We start from the raw sequence: 22,768 nt of genomic DNA, 5'->3' as shown, positions 1-22,768 counted from the left end.
TGGCGATTCGGTCTGTCCCTGCTTGCCACTGCAGGGAGATGGATCCGGACTCCGTGCCAGTAAGTATGGGATGGGGGGAGGGGGGGCTGAAGGAGGAGGGAGGGGACCATAGGGGGGGAATCCCTGCCAGGCCCCATCCCCTGCCTACTCCCCCAGTCCCCCTGGGGACCCCTCGACCCCCACCTGCTCTCCCAGCCCCATCAATAGCTGCCCCACCCGGCTCCAGCATCCCCCCACTTATAATTTAAAAAAAAAAGCCTTGCACTCACCGGCTCCTGCCAGGCAGGGGGGGTGATCCCCGCTGCCCCCTACTGCCCCGCACTGCATGGGGGGGAGCCTGTCATGAGCCCCAATCCCCACCAATAGCTGCTCTGCCCGGCCCCAGCATCTGTGCTTTTAAAAAAACCCTGCACTCACTGGCTGCTGCAGTGGCCGTTGGGGTCTCTGGGAGCTCATGGCAGAGCCCCCATGCAACATGGGGCAGTGGGGGGAAGTGGGGGTTGCTCCCTGCCTGGCAGGAGCTGGTGAGTGTGGGCTTTTAAAAAAAAAAGGAGCTGCGATGCTAGGGCTGGGCGGGACAGCCGTTGATGGGGCTGGGAAAGCAGGCGGGGGATGGGTCTGTTTGATTCAGAGATTCAGTGATTCACCGAATTGAATCTCTGTCCCCCGAATCAGCCAAATCCAGATCCAAAGCGAATACTAGCCGCTTCACACAGGCCTACTAGTTATGCTATGGCCTGTATAAAACCTCTTCCTAGTTTACCTGGCTTAGAAATATCCTTTCTGAGAATTGTTTTTAAGGTTTCAAGTTACAAATGAGAAGTTAGAAAATAATCTTTGCCATTGCAACTAGGTATTATACCACATTTTGACTAGCAGTGTTCATTTGAACTACATTTTCAAACCTTTTTATTGCTTTAAAGTTACATGCTCTTGAATTGCACAAATAAATATTGGAGTCTTGAATGAAATGCACTCTCATTCTGCTTACCAAATGGTGGGAGGTCTTTCACTGGTACTTTCTTACGAGAAGGATAAAGAGACACAGCGGGAACCTGTAATGCTTGGTTTACTTTATGCTGCTGCTGTGTTTTCTGTTGGGTTCCTGCCCTAGGAGCCACTGGTGATGTTTCTGATTTCCCAGAACGTTTGTCCCCTGGATTCTTCGGTACTTTGTAACATAAAGAAGGAAACAAAGAATGGATGACTACTACCTACTAATATCTCAGGATTCAGGACCAGAAAAATTCAAAGGTTCTAATTTTACTTAAAAGGGTCCTCAAATACCTTCAATGATGAGTATAATTCATGCTTGGCCCAAATACAACTCTTCTTTTGGTAAATAGATAGCACCTGCGCACCTATCCAGCTAAAATTTTCTAGGTGTTTCAAGTCATTCACCAATTTTTAGATCCTGTGCAACTTGCCAGATGTAAGCATGAAAACTCCATGCACGTCCTGGAAACATTAGTTACAAGACAGTGTAGGGCTAGTAACTGTTTGATCCTGCAAGTGGAGTGGCAGAGGGTATACTACTTTTAAGCCCAACAGCCTAGTGGTTAGAGCCCTTGCCCTAGGAGTGGGAGACCCAGGTTCTAGGCTCTCCTCAACCAGAAGGGATCTGAACCTTCATCATCCACTTACCAGAAAAGTGCACTAACAACCAGGTCATAAATTCACCATTACCTGCTGATGCTGGCAGCCAAGAGCAAGAGCACCCATAATGTACAAAAGTGAGAGAAAAGGACTGTCCTACTTTGAATGAGGGCTGATCCTGCATTGAGCAGTGGGTTGGACTAAGCAACCTCCTGAGGTCCCTTCCAGCCCTGCTAATTTTGTGAAAGGGCATTAGCTCCTCAGTGGCATTGGTAAGGGAAAGTCCTTGTAGAGCTAAGCACTATGGCATCCAAAAAAATACTGGCCAATGGGGCAAACTTAATATATTCTGCCAACACTGCATCTTTTACTTCCTGAAAATTTTCACGGACCACATTTTGTTTCTTCGAATTCCTTGCTGAGAAAAAAAAAAAAAAAAAATTCCATATAGGTCCAAGTATCTAACAGAGCTACTATTTAGAATCCTTATTTAGTGAAAATGCTCACGTGTGTTAGTGGCTGGCTCACATTGCAAAGACAGTGTCTGAAGACTCTCTTCATCCATTTCTAGATCCAAATTAGAGAGATATTGCTTCACTTTCCGCGCCATCTGAGCATCTTCATACAGCTTTTTGGCATTGAGGAAGGAGCTGCGACGAACCCGCTTTTTGTGACCCCCTGTTTGTGCAACATCTAGCACAGCTGCATTTGTACTGCCCTGGCTGAGAGACCTGGAGTGAAGGGGGAAGAGGACAAAGATGTGACTTAGTGCAGCACTACGTTAATTAGCGAATTTGAAACATGCAAGATTGCATGACAGTCAGTCTATGATCAAAGCTTACATGCCTCATTCCAGTAAGTCAAACAGCTATAACAGATAGAAGGATGAGGGGTCAAGAGATATCATTACTTGGTTAAAATAATATATATCTAATTAAAATAAAATAAATGCCTGGAACCTATTCTGTTCCAACTAAGCAATGTCACTTCACACATCTAGAAAAGCATTCAAGCTTGTTCTCTCACATAAGTCAGCTACTGCAAAGGCCGGAGCATTAAGAAAAGCTCATGCAGCAAGGCAATGCTGACAGACAACTGTAACTGAGCTTCAAACATAAATACATATCATCTAGAAAGGGTTCAGAAAAATGTCTTCTACGTCTTTTAATATTGTTGTTTAAATAATTCATTTGTGATAAAAATAGACTTTTTAAAAAACCAGAAAATTCCCTGAGTTGAATGAGATAAAAGATTTTGTTAAATAAAATGATCTATTATTACAGAGGTTCTCAAACTGTGGTCCACGAACTCCATTCAGGTGATCTGCAGAAAGCTTGCAGAACAATTGGGAATATCTGTACTTGGCCCTGCACTTGATTCATTTTTTCTGATGATGGAGATGAAGTGGTCCGTTGAGACCCTCAGCAGTTTTCAAGTGATCCGCGAAAAAAAAGTTTGAGAACCACTGATCTATTAGTTTATGAGGAAATAAATGTCATGCACATTTTGATGTGTATATGTATATATGGAAGCAATTTATGGTTTCTGATATGTTATAGGTAACACAAATAGAGGCTGGTTTGTAGGGTGAAAACAAAAGTTAGTTGAGCTGTAAAAAATAAAGTACTTGATTTTTATTTTATTTTTTAAATCGGTTCCTTTGATCATCTCAGCTCATTTGTTAGGTATAAGTCAATTAGTTGCAATTTTTTTTAGCTGTATTATTACTTCTCTTTGCCCATTTTAGAATGACCTTTATAGTGCAAGTCAGCCTGGTGAGATTTAAATAGAGTTCCTGGGTACACTAAACAAACACTTTTTCCTTATCTCAAAAATATTAAGAAATAGTTTCACAGCTCTTGTGTTTGTGACCTTGCAAGCAAAAGCACCTTTTGATTAAATGTAATGTCAGTACAAAAGGGTTAACAAAATTAAAAAAAGTCAAAGCATCAGAAAATTAAAGATAGTAGGTAGGAAAATGCAAAGAAAAGAATGTATGTCTGCGTGTGTTGTCTCCAACCACTTACCCCAAACTCCTCCATTTCTTCTTCCTGTAAGTAAGAGCCAGGAAGAGTAAAGCATGGGTTTAGAAAGAGACAGAGAAAGATCACAAGCTCAGAAAGAAAAAGACCAGACTACAGGACAAGCAGTACTAGAAGCTCAAACAAACATTAAAACAAGCCTTATCTCAGACACAGTCAGATATTAAAATCTTTTCTAGTTTAAACTAAGTCTAACCTGAACCCTTGAACTGGTTCTACACATAACCAAAGATAATTTATTTAATATATTTCCTGCAATGCTGGTTTATTGCTGTAGTTTAAATATTCCTACTTGTAGCACAAAATGTTTCAGACTCACCTATACATCAACATTTCAATCAATAAACTCTCCTTTAATACAGTACAAACAAAGAGAATCTCTTCAGCCTATAAATTGGTAAGATATAATCACAGTCGTCTGCCAATGAGAGAACAGAAAAACCATCCTGTCCATGGTAAGGTTTATAAATTATTCTAATTTTAAGACTTGTTTTTAAACATATACACAGTACAAAATCATGATTAATTAAAATTGGTACAAGTCAGTGTAAATAGTACTACATCCATTGAGTGATACAGAAAATATATAACCTGGTGGGGTAACTGAACAGTCCCCCACATTGCATACAATGAGAGCTCAGGCCCCTAAGTCTCACATCTTTCATTATTCAAATCTGCAATGTTTCTTTTGTTGTGGATATGAAGGGGCACTAAAAAGAACACCTCATTTCATTATCGATACTCAGCCTTTCATCTCAATTCATTGAAACTCACTGAAGATAGAAAACTTACCTAGTCCTGAACATTAAAGCAGGATCCATGTTAACAGAAGCCATCCTACCAACATGGCGAATTTCTTTTGCAATCATTCTCAGCTTCTCAAAATTAACCAAGCCCTCCACTTTTGAGTCATTTCCTACAATCAGCAAGAGGGGGGGAGAGGGGGGAAGGCAATTAGCAACAGCATTAGCTGCTAGCTGCAAAATTAATTTCCATCAAGTAGTAAAGAGCTAAAGGATTTTGTGTTTACCTTCATGAAGGAAAGTAAGGTCCTTTTTGATAACAGGGAACAGAGGAATAATAGGCGGCTGTAAGTTTTGGCTGTTTAGAACATTGCGATATTTTGCCATGTTCCTAGATGGATCAAACAAGTCTTGAAGATCTTGAAACAGCTTCTCATATTTGCTTGGAAGCTTTTCCCAAGTGGTGCGGAGCCTTGCAACAGGTGCCAAATTCAGGCCACTAAAACAGTTCAGAAGGGGATTTTTGTTTGTGAGTTTTTGTTTTGGTCCAGTTAAATAAGAATTATGTGCAAAAATCAATAGAAAGAGCCATAACATCCACATATAAAAACTTTGGAGCAGAAATACCATATGTAAGGCCAAGTCTACAGTATACCAATATAGCAATAAAATGCAAAAATGCCAGTAAGAAAAAAATGCCTTTTACAAATGTGCATTTTATGAGAATCAACTGTAACAAGTGACAAAACTGACACAATATAATACAGCAAGACAAAATAGAAAATATTTATAAGTGACTAGAGATTATGTACTAACTAGTGAATTGCCTGTAAAGAATGACGGATGAATTTCAAACAACGCCAATGCTCACAGTAGTCAGGTAATGGTCTTCTCACAGTAGCCAGGAGCCCAGCTCCTGCTTTTCCTCAGCTGTCCCTTCCCTCTACCCCCCCTGCCATGCCGGGCTCCCAGTGCCCTTAAAGAGAGTTATGGACAGACAGAGGCAGATGGACTAATCCCTTACACACACACACACAGCTATCCACCCTCACTATTCAAGGACTGTGTCCAACCTTTATTAAAGAAGTCTTTAACCTAAAAATACATTTGGGACATGCAGTTGCTTCTGATTCCTAGATAAAGCATCCCTGTTCACTTAAGCAATTTGAATTTAGAGAAAGCTCTGTGACTCTTTCCTTTGCTGCAGTAGTCCAAGTATCATTGTCACCTCCAGATGGAATAATTCTAATGGATTCTAAGCTGAGGAGCACTGCCTTCTTGGTGCTAAGAAATGGAGTATTTTATACCAGTAGTATGGAGGCTATACTGACCAGCTATTCACATCTAGCTGTAAAGGGAAAAATGTATATGGATTGATAAAACCTTCCATTGTTCAAATGGTAGTTATCTGACACACTGCCTCTCTCCAGGGGAGGTCAGCTGAGGTGGCTGACCTACACCCTTGATTTAAATTTCTTAGTGATGCTGAGAGATTATCAGCAAGGGTCCTCAACCCTGGAATTTGTTTCTTCATCTAGTCAAATGAGCTCAAATCCACTTGTCTTCAGGACAAGGGACTCATGTGTTTACAAAAGCTTTTGCAGGGGAGGGAAGGAAGGCTGCTTTTGAACATCCATTAGCCCTTTTTAGTGGCATTTTAATTATCTTCTATTATTGTGATGTTTTATATTTTAGTTTTTCAACTTGAAAGACTCTGAAGAACAAGTATTTAAATATTTAGAGGAGCTATGATTTTTTTTTAAGTGTGCACTATGTCTCTTTAAATTAATTTGATTTCTACAGTATTTACTCAGTTCTAAGATGAGTCCCCGTCCTCCCCTCCCCCCCCCATTTAGTAGAGGGGGAAGTCCCTCATCTTGGAACCAAATACAAATCGGTAGGGGAGGGGCAGGAAACCGCTGTGGCTCTGGCCCTACCTCGGTTTGGAGTCAAAGCCACAGCTGCTGTTTGCCGTTCACGGCCTCTGCACCCTCTTCCTCTCCCCCATGTAGTCTTGGGCCCCTGCACCTCCACTTCTATCTGCGTCACTTCTTCCCCCCACAACTTTGCCCTTCTTCCCCGTCTCCCCCAATGCCTGCACAAAGGGGGAGGGAAGAGTAGGAAGAAACAGAGGTCAAGCTGCCTACCTCTCCACCCCTTCCCCTATCACCACCTCCATACAGCCTGTCTCCCTAATGCCTGTTCCCCACTGCCTCCACTCCACCACCACCTGCCCCCTACTACTGCTTTCCCTGCTGCAGTGGTGTTAGGGATGAATTTAATATGAGCCTCCAATAATCAGATTCTAAATATGGAAAATTATAACAAGTTTATAATTTTTCTATGTATAGAATCTAATTATTGGGGGGGTCATCTTGGATTTGGGTAAATGTGGCAATTTAAATATTAAACAAAATCATCTTAACTGAAGGCATTTTATACAAAAAAAATTAACCCACCTGAATTTTAGGTAAGTGAAATACAAATCTGAGAATAGCCAACAATAAACTCTAAGTCAGATAATTGCAGTCATTGGGTGTGTTCACATGAGCACAGATGTTTGTTTCCCTGGGGACAAGAAACGGTGATGCACCTTGTAGATTGTGGCCTCTGGTGCATGGCAGGTTACCCCAGGTGGGGTAGGGGAGGCTAGGGCCAGTAACTGTGCTGGCTCCAGCCACCCTACCAGTAGCTCTGGCAGGTTTTGGGCAGCGTCCACTGCTGCCATGTACACTGCCCTGCTTTTTTTCAGAAACACCTCCCCCCCCCTTCAAGGTAGCAGTGCAAGGAATGCCTGCATGTGCGGTGCCACAGATGGGTCTGTAGCACCACATACCACATGTCTGTGCTCATCTGGACACAACCACTGTTCCTATTGCCCTTTGCAGCTCTGTTATGTAGATATACATACAATAGTTTCTCACTGGAAATTTCTGTCCTTTCATCAGCAGACTAAGCAGCTGAGGATAAATTACAATCAACAACATTTACTGAAAACTCAGTACATGCAAGGTATCGGACACTTTTCCTGGCATTGAGCATCCTTAACTTACAGCGAAAAACAGGTTGAGGTCAAACAGCACTTTACAAGAGATACAAAGTGCCCACACACATCAAGACAGTGTGGGTGGAATAGAAAACCACAAAGATCTCTAGACTGATATCCAGACATTCCTATAACTCTGGAAATGCTTCCTACTGTTCACTCTGCCTTTTTATCTTTCTGTCAGGTAGGTCATCAGATTAGCAAGACAAATTCTACTCACTTTTTAAAATCCTGGAGACCCTGGTCCCCACAAAACAGTTTTTTCTTGGGGGGAGAAAGGCAGGGCTCCCTCTTTCAAATTAGGCTTTAAGTCTGACTTTGCCCTTCTCCAAATCTTTCCTATTTCATCAAACTCTTCCCACATCACACAAAATGTTTGTACTCCCCAATAACGGTAATCTCAATATTTATAAATGTAGTAGGGTACCAAATAATATTTCAACAATAATTTGAGTGCCACTTCAGTCTATTTTTACAGACTTGTGCAAAAAACTGATGTTAACAGTAGTAAGTGGTTGCATTTCAGTTTAATACAAGTCTTTGCTTTGCTTGATATATAACTCCACAATAACAGACTGAATTCACAGTAAAAGCTACCCTTCCCTCATTTACCTGATGATTGCAAACATGGAGTTGAAGTTTTTGCATTCCCTGCAGTGTAGTGCTATCTTAATGAAATGTTTAATGATCTTCATCCTTTTTAGCTGGTTGGTTTCTCTCAGAATCTCAGATGCTACCCAGAATGTTTCTTGGTTTATTACTTCTTCAAACTTTTTCAGATTAGTACATCCTGATTTAGATTTGAGTTTAAATAGGTCATCTATATATTCTGTGGGTTCAATATTACGGAACAACTCAAAGTTTCGCATGGAGAGCTGTGTAGCCACCTCCACAGTACTAAGCTGCAACAGAGAAATTTGGCTTTCCCTTAATAACTCCTGAGCGTCTTCATCTGAACACAGGGTTTCTGTCTCCATGTTGTTTTTCAGATAATACCTATAAAAAAATTCAAATGACAAGAGACTTGATAAGGACATCACATACTTGTGAAAAGTATACAGACCACAAATAATATACTCTCTAGCACACTTAAAAGAGTGCAAGAAGTTGAACTGAAACACTTGCAGAATAAAAAAAATAATGTTAAAACTGTTCAGACAGATGCAGCACAGTTCGTACAAAATAAATAGGCATCGTCTCACCTGCCACTTAGCTGTATTCTATCAGCAAGCTTGGACAGCTGATCTGGAAGCCTCCTCTGCTTGATTACACCTTCTGGAGTGACAGACACTTCACACAATGAATATGCATCAGGCGTAGCAGTGAGGGCAAACTCCCGAATTGCCTGAATGACTACTTCCTTTGCCGTTGTGTCCTTACTAATCATAATGTAACGACTTTGCTGATCTGCTTTGAAAACTCTGAGGACTTGGTCTGGTAAGTCTGAAGAAAAAAAATGTGTGCTCAGCAGCTTAATAAAACAGGTCAAATATAAAAGAAAAAGATGTGTGGTTACTTCCACAAATGTACCAGTACCAGTTTTCATGTTTCACCCTTTTTTTCTCCTAAAATTGCTCTGATATTAATAAGACTCGCAAATGATCTCTGTTTCATGAGTCTAACTGAATTTGAACCTAAAAACCTGACCTACAAATTTTTAATCCAAGACATGCTCAAATGGCAAAAGCTAGCTCTCTCTCTCTCCTACTCATGGTAGTGTACCCCAGGTTTAGGAACTACTTAAGAGAACATTTAGAACATGAAGTGTGATATAAATAATATATTACAGATACAGTGGACTCCTTGGGCTATACCAGAGGTTCCCAAACATTTTCTTATTGAATACCCCATTACAGATTTATCAGCTTCCCATATTCCCCTACCATGTTTTATATTATAACCCCTTAAATGTCCATTATTACTATAATGAAAATTAAATCTGCCAATACACAATTTCTCCCTGATACCCCTTAAGAGATTTCTTGCGTACCCCCAGGGGTACATGTACCAGTTTGGGAACCCCTGGGCTATACTATAGAACACATTTAGGAAGTCTGAAGTTCCTTGCCTACAAACTGGTCCTCAGTCTTAATAACATGGCTACTTAAGATGGTCTTCACCATATCTCCCTAGTCTTAGACTCCTATATATTGAGAACACAAAGACAGCATGCTTTATTTTCTGTATAAAATTTCTGGTTCCCTACAAAGTTAGTAGTAGTAGTATTAAATGTATACCCTGAGCAAACCCAGACAGACTGATGGTGGCTTGCCATTTTCCTCTCAGCTTCATCTTCAAAACAGGAAGCAGAGATCCTTCCAAACTTAAAAAGTTTTAAGAAATACCAAGATCTGGTTGTAAAATGAAGTACCCAAGAAACCAGAATCTCAATCTCTCTTCACAGTTTGGGATATAGGTATTATGGTGATACACGTCATAAATATAAGTAATCTTCAAATACCTAAAATAAGGAACCTCAATAAAGTAGGCTGATTTCCATAGGTGCTGGCTTCCCCTAAATTATGCTCAAGTGAAAGGGAACCGAGAAAGGTCAGCACTTATGAAAATCTGGCATAAGCATGTTAGAAAATGTTGGCCATTTTTAGGTAGAATTCTTAAAAATTTAATTCCAGGAGGGCATGTGCCCCTATAGTGTCACAATTGCTCATATTGGAGAGGTATTCATATAAATGGCATGCAAGATTCATGGGTTAGTGGTCAGCTACATGTGGAAACATGTGTCGGCAAAACTGTAAAAAAAATATTCAATGAAATTGCACATTTATCTTTCTGTTTTAATTTTTTTGAATAATTATGTAACAAAATATTAAGTATAAAAAACCAAAAATAAATAACATTTTATAAATCAAGACTAATAGCTTCCTCCTCATTTTAATAAGGAAAATATTGGCCTGAAGAACTGAAAGGAAAACACAAAATACACGTTCAGTATTCAAATATTTTTTTCTTACATTTGTTTTAATAGCAAAAAATACAATGTTTGTGAGCAAGGCTGTCAGAGATTCTTACTACTTTTGAGACATTTAAAACCCCCAGAATTCTAAAATAAAATGTTGAATTTGAATATCTTTGCAAGTTTGATGCTAAACCGAAATCTGTAATTGAACCCTATTTTCATGATACTAACAATATACAGTACAAACAGACCAAGAAAAAAGCAAAGCTCTATAAATATCTTGCAGCTCTTTACCAGCAGGCTTATTATGAAGAGCACAATTGTAAAGTAACCACAAGGTATTTTATTTTCATTGCTGTTACTTTAATTTTTACGTGACAATTAAAGTTAATATCTATTTTTAGAGATGAACAGCTTCTGCTATGCGTGTCATGGATTTAAAGTCCTGTTCTGTGTTTCAAAGAAAGAGGCTATAGAATTTGTACTTTTACTCTGAAGGACATAAAGGTTATCTGAACAACATGAAAATAGAAGTCAGAGAGGAGTCTTCTAAGTCTACAGCTAAGAATGATACTTTAATAGATGGATACTGATAATTCAGCTGTTGGAAGAAAATGCTTGCTCTGGAAACCCTGCAATCTTATTTGGAAGCAATTTACAGAAAAAAAGAATTTACCATTAGAATTGGATGTGCACTACATGTTTATTTTTAAATTACTACAAGAAACATGTATTCATCAACTGAAGTACAGAAGTAAGAGTATAATAATTAAGCAGTTTTACCTCACTGTTAAATGTTCTCAGACTAGTCAATCTCGGAAACTTGAAGGTTAATAGCTCTTACATATGGTTGATTTTAGTGACATACTGGGACTTAAGCATTCTACTTTATCAAATATCTTCAAATAAGCCAAGACCTTTCATATTTAATATGACATTCTGAAACTTGAGGAACAACAATGAAAAACTAATATATTAATCTGACTGATTACTTCACCATTTCCATATTTATTAGGATAAGTCAAGGCCAATTTTTAGTCTTTCCTTTGTACTTCAGATCAACTACAATGATGTAGTAATGCCTTTATGTAACCATATTTCTAAACCCAATTTAAAAACGAATGTATGGTAATCAAAACAGAGCACTTGCTTGCTGCACCAAATAAAGAAGAAACCTGGACAAATAGCTGGGTGAAGGAAAAATGAGCTGTCTGAGTAAGGGTCCATACGTTTGAAACATTACTTGACCCAGCTGTCTTCTTTCAGTGGCTAACTGGGGCAGTTTCAAGTACAGATCAGTCCCCAGTTTTATCCGGTACTTTCTGGGCTTTGAGGAGATGCAGGAAATAGACTTTGGGGAGATGGAGGAATTAGACTCTGCAGGGAGTGTCTCAGAGAGAAGTCAATAAAGAAGAAAAATTCTCAAATAGATCCCCATTCACCCATTTTCCTTTTCAAGGAAAGAAGAATAGGTAGGGAAAGGAGAAGAAAGCCCTTGCTACTACCAGGAAAAGAATTAAAGTCATAAGAATGAGCTAGAACACAACCATGGCAAAAGATCAGTTCATTGGCTTGTCCTTATCTGGCTCAAGAACAAGATAACTTACTCAGTAGGTTTAAGAGCCACAGTATAAAGAATATGGCAGAAAAACTTCTCTCCTGACTATCACATGGTAAACAATTGCCTCAATGGATGTAGTATCAGACTTGATTGATTTAGTTTAAATGGGTTTATTGAACTTGGGTGCACTTTATTGAACTAAGGTACACAATAAAATCATCCAATGGCTCGTGTCTATAAGGCAATCACTCCTACAGTTCTTAAGGTATCCAATGTACTTTGATGTTTTAAGCAGAAAAAATAATCAATTACTTTAAAGCACTTGATGTATATTTTGAAAAAGCTTTCATAAAGTAAAATACCACTAGACATAGTTTGATGAGAAAAAGTAATTCCTTAATACATATACAGAAAAGAGGATGAAGGGCAGTTGTAATGCTCAACTGAAGGCTCAACTCACCTCTGCCATTTCCAAAGCAAGGGCAAAAATGTGAATACCAACTTTCCTTATCTCTTTATTCCAGTAAAAAGAACTTAATTTTGCTAATTTTCATTTCACAACATGGAATGGGTTTGATGTCTGTACTGCAACAGTGATCTCTGGTTAATTAGCCTATCGGATAATTTGCTACTATGGTTTAACTTGCTGCCGTTATGATTCCCCACCAGCTGCTCCCTCCTTCCTTCCCCCACAAACTGCCCTGCTTCCCACCTCCCATCCCCAGCAAATTCATGGTAAATGGTCTCTGCTGGATCATTCAACATTTACATTTCCTTTGGTGTGGCAAATTGGACAATTAATGGCACTACTACAATTACTACTACTGGTAGGTTGCAAGGATGTTTTCAGGTCTGGAAATGAGGTATTTATTGTGCTTAGTGCTGCACATACATGTAGGAAAAACACAGCCTCTTCTGAATCCTCCCTTAAAAGCAGGGATCCAACCCCAGGACATGTCCTTAGCACATAATTAAGGAGTTATGCTCTCTCCCCCCGCAGTGAATCTTGAATTCTATTGCACTGAGGCACAGTTTTGAACAGGATGGAGGGCACCCCATTCCAGCCTAGTCAGGAACAGATGATTAAGACACTCTGTTCAGAATAGGGAGACGTAGGTTGGAATTCCCTCTAAGGTTAGGGTGTGCAAAGTCAGGCCTCTTATTATTTGTGTGAGCACTCTAAGCATTAGGTACTTGCACTATCCCTTAGGACAGGCATGCTTAACTCCAGCTTATGGGCCATGACCCTATGCTCTAGATCCAGTGTGTGAGAGAACACAGGGCCTGATCTGGTGCATGGGACTGGGCTGGGCTGCTCAGGGTCCCTGGGCACTGATCTAGGCATGCGGGGCCTGCTGGAGGCAGCAGTCTGGATCCAGGCATGTGGGTTCTGAGGGTTGGGATCCAATCTAGCCTATGGACTAACCCAATGACTCATCTGACCTGCAGGGCCATAAGGTTGAGCACCATTGTATTAGAACACTCTTTACCTGCTCTGTTTTAAAAAGAAAAGAATAAACTAGGTATTTTTTTCCAAAAGGAATGGATTTGGCACCTAACTCCATGAAACAGTTCCAAGCTATGAACACCTATCTGACATAGCCACCAACCTGCCAGCCAAAGTAAGGGAATAGTTGCAACAACCATATCAATATCAACAGATACTCCTACAAATTGTTATGATGCAACTGTTATGTTTGCAGGATTCTTTAGCAATACAAATGTAGCAAAACCACCACAACTTTAAGCTCCTTTCATTCAGTGTCGAACTAAGGGCAATTTAACTAACCTGTATATCTACAGGATCATGCAGATGTAACAGTTGAGGCAAGCTCTTCAGTGTCAGCTGCCTTTCTCCTTTCCAAGTAGTTAAAAGGTACACTTGTCCATAACCTCAATCATGCTATTTTCAGGAACAAGGGAATCTAGCATTTTCATTAGCATTTAGCCTGCTTGTCGATTGCACTGGTTATGGTTGGGTGCACCAAACGCTCAGTATGTTCACTGTTATGAATCCCATTCCAAGGCATTTGAATCCTTTTGTGTACTACATAGCAAAGCTGGACAGCCAAGTCAGGGCCATGGACTCCACTCTGGGGAGTGTAGGGTCTCAGTCACCTACAAGTTAGTCATGAAAATCTCAGCAGCGTCATATTCATATCTCTTTGTGGATCTTGCCTTAAGGGACTTGTCCAAGATGACCAAAGTCTATGGCTGAAACAGGAACTGAACCACAGATGAGTTTGAATTCACTGCCTTCAGTTTAAGGACTTCCTCCCTCTGCTGAAATGATTGTAGTCTATTTCAGTATATGAAATCTCCTGTGGGTTAGTTCAGACTACTACAGTCTTGAACAAATTATTGTCCAAAAGATAAGTTTGGTGATACAACAAAATCAGAACATATATATGCCATACACTAAAATTACAGGCAAACCATGCATTAAAACAGAGGTGGATTTGGGGGTGGTGGGCAGAGGAAGGAGGGGGACCTGCACTGGTGCACTTGCACCCCAATCGGTTCCTGTTCCAGCCAGCATTTCTAGTCAGGCAGTGCTAAGAAAGTCAACTAACTTTATCCCTCGTTATAGTCTACCTGATCCCTTCTAAACCATTCATTCCACATGTGTTAACAACCTCTCTACTGTACTGCTCCTGGCAACGAAGCTCCTATTTCACAGCCCTGCAAATTGTCTTTAACTCATTCCAACATAGTTTTATTCGTTTTTGCTTAAATCTTAAACTAAATAATACAGTCCTAGGCTCCTAGTATATCAGTAAAGCTTCTAGTTCATTTTTAAAACCTCAACATCTGCACCCTCACTTTTCAAAATTCTAGATCCACCCATTCCTCCCAGTAGAGCACCCAGAACACCAGCAGACTCTCCTTAAGCCTAAGGAAATGTGTTTGTACCTGAAAGCTTGCAAAGAACAATTTTTCCAACTAATAAGTTGGTCTAATAAAAGATATCATCTTTACCCAAAGAACCTCGTCTGCCTATGTCCTTAGATCAACACGACTACAACCAACAACCCTAGATCCACCCATGCATTCAACTTACATAAAAAGAATAGATGCACATAAATGTTTATCTTTATGTGGAATTAACTGGAACAATGTGACCAGGAGCTGTAGGTAAGAGACCTATGTGGTCTGCATAGATGTGGTTAATATAAAATCATGTTAACATCCAAAATCTGAAGGGCTTTCAGGAAACTTAATAGAGCGTTTAAAAAAAAAAAAACAACAAAAAACTGATGCTCACCTGGAGTTGTGTTGAAGTCTAAGATGCGGTGATGCGACTGCAATAAGTCTGGATTACTGGATGACAGGGTTCCACTGACTGGTAGAGCAGGAGGGATGTGTTTGGTTTGCCTCAGTCCTACAATACTGTCATCTTGGGACTGGCCAATTCCAATATCGCTGTGCCATAGAAAGAAGAAAGAAAAACTTTAGGACTTAGAAGTGTTCAAAGTTTTGTTTATAGTCATAGAAATCACTATTTATAGTTAATATTCCCCCAACTAGTACTTACTATATAGTTTCTCTTTATGTTGTTCAGCAGTATCCAAATACCATAGAACACTTATATTAGAATTGCTTTGCCCTTTCTAGGTTCTATGGAAACAGCTTTGTTGGGTCTTTCTTACCATTTTTGTAAGGGCAGGAAGAATTTATTGAAAAGTTTGTGAATACCGTGCATTCTAAAAAACCCCAAAACTTCGGCTGTCTTCTCTCAACTAATCAAATCTAGCTCATCTTATAAATGAATGCCTTATCCCAAAACAAGCACTGTATCCCACCCTTCAATCACGTAGCTCCAGAGGGTCTCAACAATGTTGGCAGGTCATGGGTAGAGATGGGGTATCTAATAAATGTGGATACCGATCCATTGATTACTTTAATTTCAGGATGTAAGGTGCTAGACCTAAATAAAGAGTGCAAATACAGAACGGGAGATAACTGGCTAAATTACAAAATTCCTAAAAGAATCTATAGGTTTTGGTGGATCACAGTCTTGATCTCAATAGGAGTCCGCAATGTGATATAGTCATAAAAAAAGGAAATAAAAATTGTGGGTGCATCAACAGGAATATTAGATGCAAGACACAGGAGGTGATATTGTCACTCTAGTCAGCATTCCTTAGGACTCATATGTCGTTCTTGACTCAGCATTTTAAGGAGAAGTTAGGGAGGGTTCAGATGCAGGCAACAAAAGTGATAAAGGGGTTAGAAAGCAAGTCATACAAGGAAAGGTTAAGAGAGTCAGGCATGTTTAACTTGGAGAAAAAAAAAGAATTGGCGCTGGGGGGGCATCATAGGTCTTCAAATATTTGAACAACTGTTCACCCTTGCTGCAGAGAACAGAACACAAAACAATGGCTTTAAAATTGCAGCAAAGTAGACAAAATTAGATCTCAAGATAAAATCTTTATTGTTACAACACTAAGGCAGTAGAATACATTATTCAGGGAAGTTCTGAGATGTTCTTCATTAGAGGTTTACAAGAGGAAGCCGAATATGCATTGGACAAGGATGATTGAGTAGCAGCATTCATGCAGGGGTTAGACCAAATGACCCTACAGGTCCCTTCCAATTCCATGATTCTAAATAGGCCTTAGTCAGCAATGGAAACAAACTGGAGCCAGTGGAGAAGGCTGAGCCAAGGGGTCTCTCAATAGTTAGACAAGCTGTGGCTAATCTGCAGTATTCATGCCACAAGTAGCATGGGAAGTCTCTGCATTTGGCATATGATAGACTGGAGAGGAGATAGGCTGCATAGCAGCTGATAGGGCAGGAAGCAGAAAGCAAAGCAGAAGATCAGGCAGGCAACACAGGGCAAGAAGCAGTAAGAACAGAAGATTGGGCAAGAGAAAGGGACCTAAGTGGCACTAGAAGAGGACACAGGGCTTAATTTGTGGTATGCCTGCCAAAAAGTTCAACCCCCAGCTGAGGGAGACTATCGAAGAGCGACGCTGGTCAATTTACTTTAAGAAGAAAACTGAACTTCAAATAAAATGTTTTGGTGAGTGAAAGTTGAATATTTAATGGAAACACATTTTAAAAAAATGGAAACTCAAACACATAGCAAACTGGAACTTGAACTTCATTTTGAATTGCCATGCACAGGCATCTAGCCTAAAAAGAAACTGGCATGCTTACAATATAAAAGGATGTAGGAGCTTAATTTTAAGCTATGTTTTAGAAATCTTAGCCTGCTGGTCACTAACCAGAGTATCTACATGAAAACTTTAAGGAACTGACTTAGTTAATCATAAATCGCATTTCCATTTAGGATTGTCATATTACATTTAGTTATACTTTCCTGTGCTTACAGAAGCAGCCATTCACCCAACATACTCCTCCTGTCCTATTTCCTTATTTTTAGTGCTGTTCACAGTGGATCTGGGAAACAATCTGGTTAGCACTGGCAATCTGAGAAGCAATCTGGTCAGCAAATGACTGAAGACAAACCAGTGCTAGTATCAGGTACCATAGAATAGTCAAGAATAGAGTCCTTTTGGTTGCAGATTGATATTGATTTGGATGAATGACAGTACTGAAGCCTGTAGTTAGAGAATGATAGAGGGAAACAGCAGTGTTTGTATGGACTGAGTAACCCCTTTCCAGAGGGAAAAAGAAAGGTTTCTCCCTCAGGTCACTGGAAACGTGCTTTACTTCTGCAAAGTCAGGTTAAGGCTATGTGATCAAAACAATTTTAAGAAAGACTATATTTTCTCATGCTTTAATAACGGTGGAAACAATGCTGCATCTTCTGCAGGGATCCTATTGCTCTCTGAAGCAAAGCAGGAACAAGCTACAATTTATTTGATGAGATTTCTCTATGCCAGATGTTGGCAACATTTTTCAGTGGTGAACCAGAATGATCCAGCTTGGATTGAAGGTAAACCGGAACTATGAAGCCAGCTGCTGCTGCTGCTTCTCTCTGCTGCCCAGTCATGGTGCAGCATGGGAAAAGCACCTGCCCATCCAAGCACCCAGCTGCTGAAGCCTCCACTCTGTGTGTCACATGCAGTAGCTCTGCAGGCCAGATAGGTCAGTAACCCCTGCTCTATGCAAAGTCTAGCGTGCAGTGAGCAGCAGCAATGGTAATTCAAGAGGGAACAGTCAACTCTCTTTCCACTATTGAACACATTTTGCTATGTAACCACAAGGACATCAATACTTCTGGATGTATTGTTTTTTCAAGTACAAAAACAATGATCCAATCACTTCTGGTCATAGCAACAACTGATGGTATTTTTCACAGAAGAGGTGTCAACATCAATATTTGGCTAAATACAAACTCAAATAATGATATCCTACCTACTTCATAAAGTCCTCCTACAGTTTCAACTAGATACTGTACTCCTTTTCCTTTCTATCAACTTATTGTATAATTTTACCATGCATTGTTAAACATGCTGTGTTATAAACTAGAAGTGACTTTACTCAAGTGGATCAACACAGATCAAATTAATTCTGATGTAAAGATTTAAAAAAGTTTCAAAAGTGCTATTAGAATCTCACATGAATGGTAAGCTGCAAGTACAAAGCATTTACTTTTTTTTTTAAGCCCAAATGGAAGCTTGGATAAAATTAAAAAATAATCAGTGAGATCCTGATGAACTGTAAACAAAAAATAAACCCTAGAAAAATCAGGCTTATGACTAGTAACACTATATGCAATCTTGGGTGCTGCCACAACATACTTTTTCTTGCTGTTTTTCAAAATACTTTATTTGGTGGTAGTGGGGAGGGGTGCTGGCAAGGAAGCGTGAGGCTTAAGGGGGGGAGAAGTACATGAATTTCAGTTACTTTTGTATTTTTTCAGTGTGCGCTGAGGTACTATTAACACAGAAAGAATTAACAATTTGAAGAATATATATTTCCTGCCCAAGTAGCAAAGAAGGTAAAAAGATCTTTATTTATTTATGTTTATTAACTAGTAAATGACCTCTTTGAAAGGCAAGACAGTAGGTATTTACATTGCTTATGTGCTTTCTATTTGAGGTTTCCAAAAAAGAACAAATGAGGACTTGAAGTCCCTTGTGACTGAAATGCTGTTAATTATTAAGAAACCCAAGTCAGAAGTTTGCTGGGAGTGAAGGCACGTATTTGAAAAGCTACATCCCACACATCTCTATGTGGGAATCACACTTTCACAAACAGCTGAAATGTCAATGGGCTTTAAAGACCTAAATTGCTATACATAATGCAGGGATTAAGACTAGCAAAGAGAAAGGGATTTTAAGGTCAACCATATTGTTTTTCTGGCTCTTACTAGTCTTCTGAATAGGAATTAGAACCTGCAAAGAGAAATTCTGTCACTTTTTTCCTCCATTTTTTTCCTAAGACAGTTTTGATACTATTAATATTGCTAATATAGAACAGTGCAAACAATATATATAGTTCAACAGAAAAACTAAAAGAGCATAAACATGCAAAACTATTATATAGTAAAGGGTGCTTAATAATTAGATATTAGGAAAAACTTTTTTTGATATGGGGATACAGAAGGGAAGTGCTGTTGGTTCTATTATATCAGCAAATTTTCCTTTGCTTTGACCGAGTAAAGTTGGTGTTTCATCTTTTTCACTTCCATATTCCCCCATTCTCAAGTTAGAGTAAGACCCCACCAACTCCACCAGTAAGACTTTAAAAGAGACTCAGTATTGGTCAGATAAGAGTTTTTTACCACCACAGTACATCCCTTCTAACCACGGGCTAAGAAGATCACCTCCAAAAGATGCCAGATTAGAAAAGATACACGAGGTATACAATTTAGCACCTGTGTAAAATCTATCCAACTCCATTGAAGGACATGGGTTTAAATCTGGTTTGGGCATTTTGGCTTTGTTTGCCCTTCTAGTAGCATGAAACAACTGTCACTGGGATGGAGAAACACACACATGATCGCTGCTCAGAACCAGTTGCAAACCAACTATACTCACTAATATCAATCATAATTGCAAAAGGACCTTTTAACACTTACCATGGCAGAAAGGTCAAAATGTAAAAATGTTTAAACCAGAATTTCATTAAAAACAACAGAAAAAGTAAGTGCTAACATCAAGTATGGTTAATGTTAACAGCATCAAGAGTGTGCAAATATTCGCTATAGGAATAACAGCCAAGATAAATACCTGTCCAACTATCAAATAAGGTACCAGACAGTTCATAAAGAAAACAAAAACAGTTCTTTTTAAAGATTTAACATGTCCTTCTGCTTAAATATGAATAGTTAACAAATGAAGCATTTTACAGGAAATCAAAAGTGCTTACTTGTACGGTTTCTGAGGCAGGATACTGATTCGCGTTTTATCAAGTATCTTTTTTAGTTTGTTTCGTCCTCCAACTGTGTTGGCTTTGCTTTTCTTATTAACTTTTTCTAGTCCTATCACCTGCTCCACATCAACAGCAAGGTCTGGAATGGAGTAACGACTTGCTTTTTTAATATCACCAATTTTAGGCAGGTGGGGAGCACCATTTCTTTTCTCCTCTGACAATCTTGTTAGAAGTTCCTTAAAAACTGCAAAGCAAATAAAGGTTTAATAACGTGAACTGAAGGAAAAAAAGATTCTCTCTGTAACATTTTTTGTGTTAATTAGTACGCCAAAGACTGCCCAGAACACTGTGACAATAGAAAATAGAAAACAGGGAAACTGACCCAGCATACAGGACATGAATGCAAGGCCAAGTCAACAGTGTTTGTGGGAGATCTTTGATTTCACCCACTGGATGGTGTTCCACAAATGAGGAATTGTGGGGAAAAAGATGTGGTCTATATCAAACATCTAACACATTAATAAACAGGAAGAAGTTGAAGTCACAGTGTTGGTCATGGATTGGACTGGCGTCATAGATCTGGTGTGAAAATTGCAAGGTTTAGCCTATGCAAGAAGAGCAAGCAGATTAAAAAAAGGGAGGTGGTATGCTCTACATTGACAATATAAACACTTGTTTTGAATCTCAAGAACAGGTGAAAGGCATTTTTGCTGGTTGTCTCTGAATCAAGCTAAAAGGAAAAAGAACAGGAGTGATGATATGATATGTGTCTATAACACCACCTAATCAGGAGGAGACTGACAAAGAATTCAAAGGTGGAAGGTTACTTAGGTGAAACTGACACAAAGATAGAAATTCACTTTTCTATGAAAAAGGAGCAGTATAATAAATAAATAAACAAACAAACTAAAAAACACCATAGGGTTCAAACTCAGAAAACTGGTAAGTAGGGCATATTAGTATGTAAGACAAAGAAAAGAGCTCAGGACACCTGGCAGTTACTCAAGGAGAATATTAAATGCACAAGAGCACGCTACCCTAATGTGAAGGAAAAATAGAAAGCACAGTAAAAGATCAATATGGCTACATCAGAAACTCTTTCATGACTGTAAAAATAAAAAAAATAATCATGCAAAAAGAGGAAATGAGGGCACATGACTAAGTGGAAAAGGAAAAAAAAGGAAGCATAGGAAAACAAAAGGCAGAAAGACTAAGACACAAAGGTAGTTTCTATACTAGGCCTGTGTGAATAGGGAAGTATTTGATTTCAATTCAGAGGACAGTGATTTGATTCGGAGATTTGGATCACTGTCTCAAACTGATTTGGGCAAATCGACTTTGGAAGATTAGGTGACAATTCAAAGAGATTCGGTGATTCGGCCATAGCCTATAATGTCCAATTACTGAAATACCTATAACTTTGTCATTTTTTGGCTGATTTGGGTGAAAAACAGCAGGGATGGTAGTCCCTTCTGAGGGCATTAAGCCTGCCAAATTTCAAGGAGATAGGTGCAGTGGTTTCTGGGAACCTTCCCCTCAAACTGCTGAAAGCAAAACTTGTATTACTTGTGTGTGTTAAGGCAGATTTGGATGAAAACAGCAGCAGGGATGGTAGCCTGTAACAGGGGGCCTTTCTAGTGCCGGTTAGATCTCTGCCTGCCCACCTGTTTTTGGGCCAGCCGCCCGCCCCTTTTTTGCTCAGGCAGAAACTCCTCAAAATCTGTCAACATGTCTCCGAAACCAAACCAATCAACTGCACTCACACAACAAGAACATCAGAATTAAGAGATGCTATGCATGTATATCACAGAACCTGGTATATCTCATACACAGTGTACCAAATGCCCTCATGGGAACAATGGGCATGAAAACAGGGGAACTATGCACCAGAGTGAGCTGTCACAGAAAAAAATATATAAAGGACGGAGATACACAGAGACCAGTAGGAACAGACTTTTTACCAATCAACCACTCCCTCTCTGACCTCACAATCCTTGTGCTCAAAAAAAAAACCTAAAAAAAATACCCCAGGAACAAAAATTCTACTGAAAAGTAAAATTTCTGGACTTAATACAGACAGAGGCTTTAAGGCTTATTACCACTAATAAATACTGCTACTACTCTACCTACACTTTACAAGTAATTGTTATCCTCTTCTTGAAAACTCTCCCTCTTCTCACTAATCAGATTGCTTCATCTACTGCACTACTTTTGACCTTATATGCTATGGACAGAAGTTACACAAACTGATTTTAGTGATCAGAAACTGGCTTAAACCTGTAACAGAAGTTCAGTGCACTTAAACTGCTTTCAAAATGTCCCAAACTGGTTTAACAAACCTGGTCAGACGTAGTATCAGACTGAACTGATTTAGGTCAAACCGGTTTATGGAACCTCTGTCCTAGATCCCTTCCTGGTGCAAGTTAACTCTCAGTCCTCCAGCATCACAGGATGCTCTGCAGCCCCAGGCTGTGCTATCTGCCAAGCAGACCCTGTCTGGGGTCCTGTGCAGGAAGGGGAGGGAGTTTAAATGCTCCTCTCTTATGCCAGCTGCTGGGGCAGCGAGTAGGGAAA

At 39.5% G+C, this 22,768-nt stretch overlaps 1 protein-coding gene across 19 annotated transcripts in view; it reads right to left on the bottom strand.

Annotated features, from left to right (window-relative positions):
* Window positions 1-22,768, bottom strand: part of RAPGEF2 (Rap guanine nucleotide exchange factor 2) — a 242,453-nt gene that overhangs the window by 15,178 nt on the left and 204,507 nt on the right. For 17 of the 19 annotated variants that reach the window (XM_025203576.1, XM_025203571.1, XM_025203583.1 and 14 more), the window contains 9 exons: window positions 20,192-20,438; window positions 15,171-15,328; window positions 8,630-8,870; window positions 8,040-8,423; window positions 4,669-4,880; window positions 4,431-4,554; window positions 3,624-3,647; window positions 2,104-2,327; window positions 992-1,171 (listed from right to left, as the gene is read on the bottom strand). In XM_025203576.1, coding sequence (XP_025059361.1) covers window positions 992-1,171; window positions 2,104-2,327; window positions 3,624-3,647; window positions 4,431-4,554; window positions 4,669-4,880; window positions 8,040-8,423; window positions 8,630-8,870; window positions 15,171-15,328; window positions 20,192-20,438 — 1,794 coding nt within the window. The remainder of the gene's footprint in view (window positions 1-991; window positions 1,172-2,103; window positions 2,328-3,623; window positions 3,648-4,430; window positions 4,555-4,668; window positions 4,881-8,039; window positions 8,424-8,629; window positions 8,871-15,170; window positions 15,329-20,191; window positions 20,439-22,768) is intronic. The other 2 variants (XM_025203573.1, XM_025203574.1) reach the window with 2 other exon arrangements.

The sequence above is a fragment of the Alligator sinensis genome, unplaced genomic scaffold, assembly GCF_000455745.1.
Source record: "Alligator sinensis unplaced genomic scaffold, ASM45574v1 scaffold1223_1, whole genome shotgun sequence".
NCBI classification, from domain to species: Eukaryota; Metazoa; Chordata; order Crocodylia; family Alligatoridae; genus Alligator; species Alligator sinensis.
This window is presented reverse-complemented; position numbering and strand designations above follow the sequence as displayed.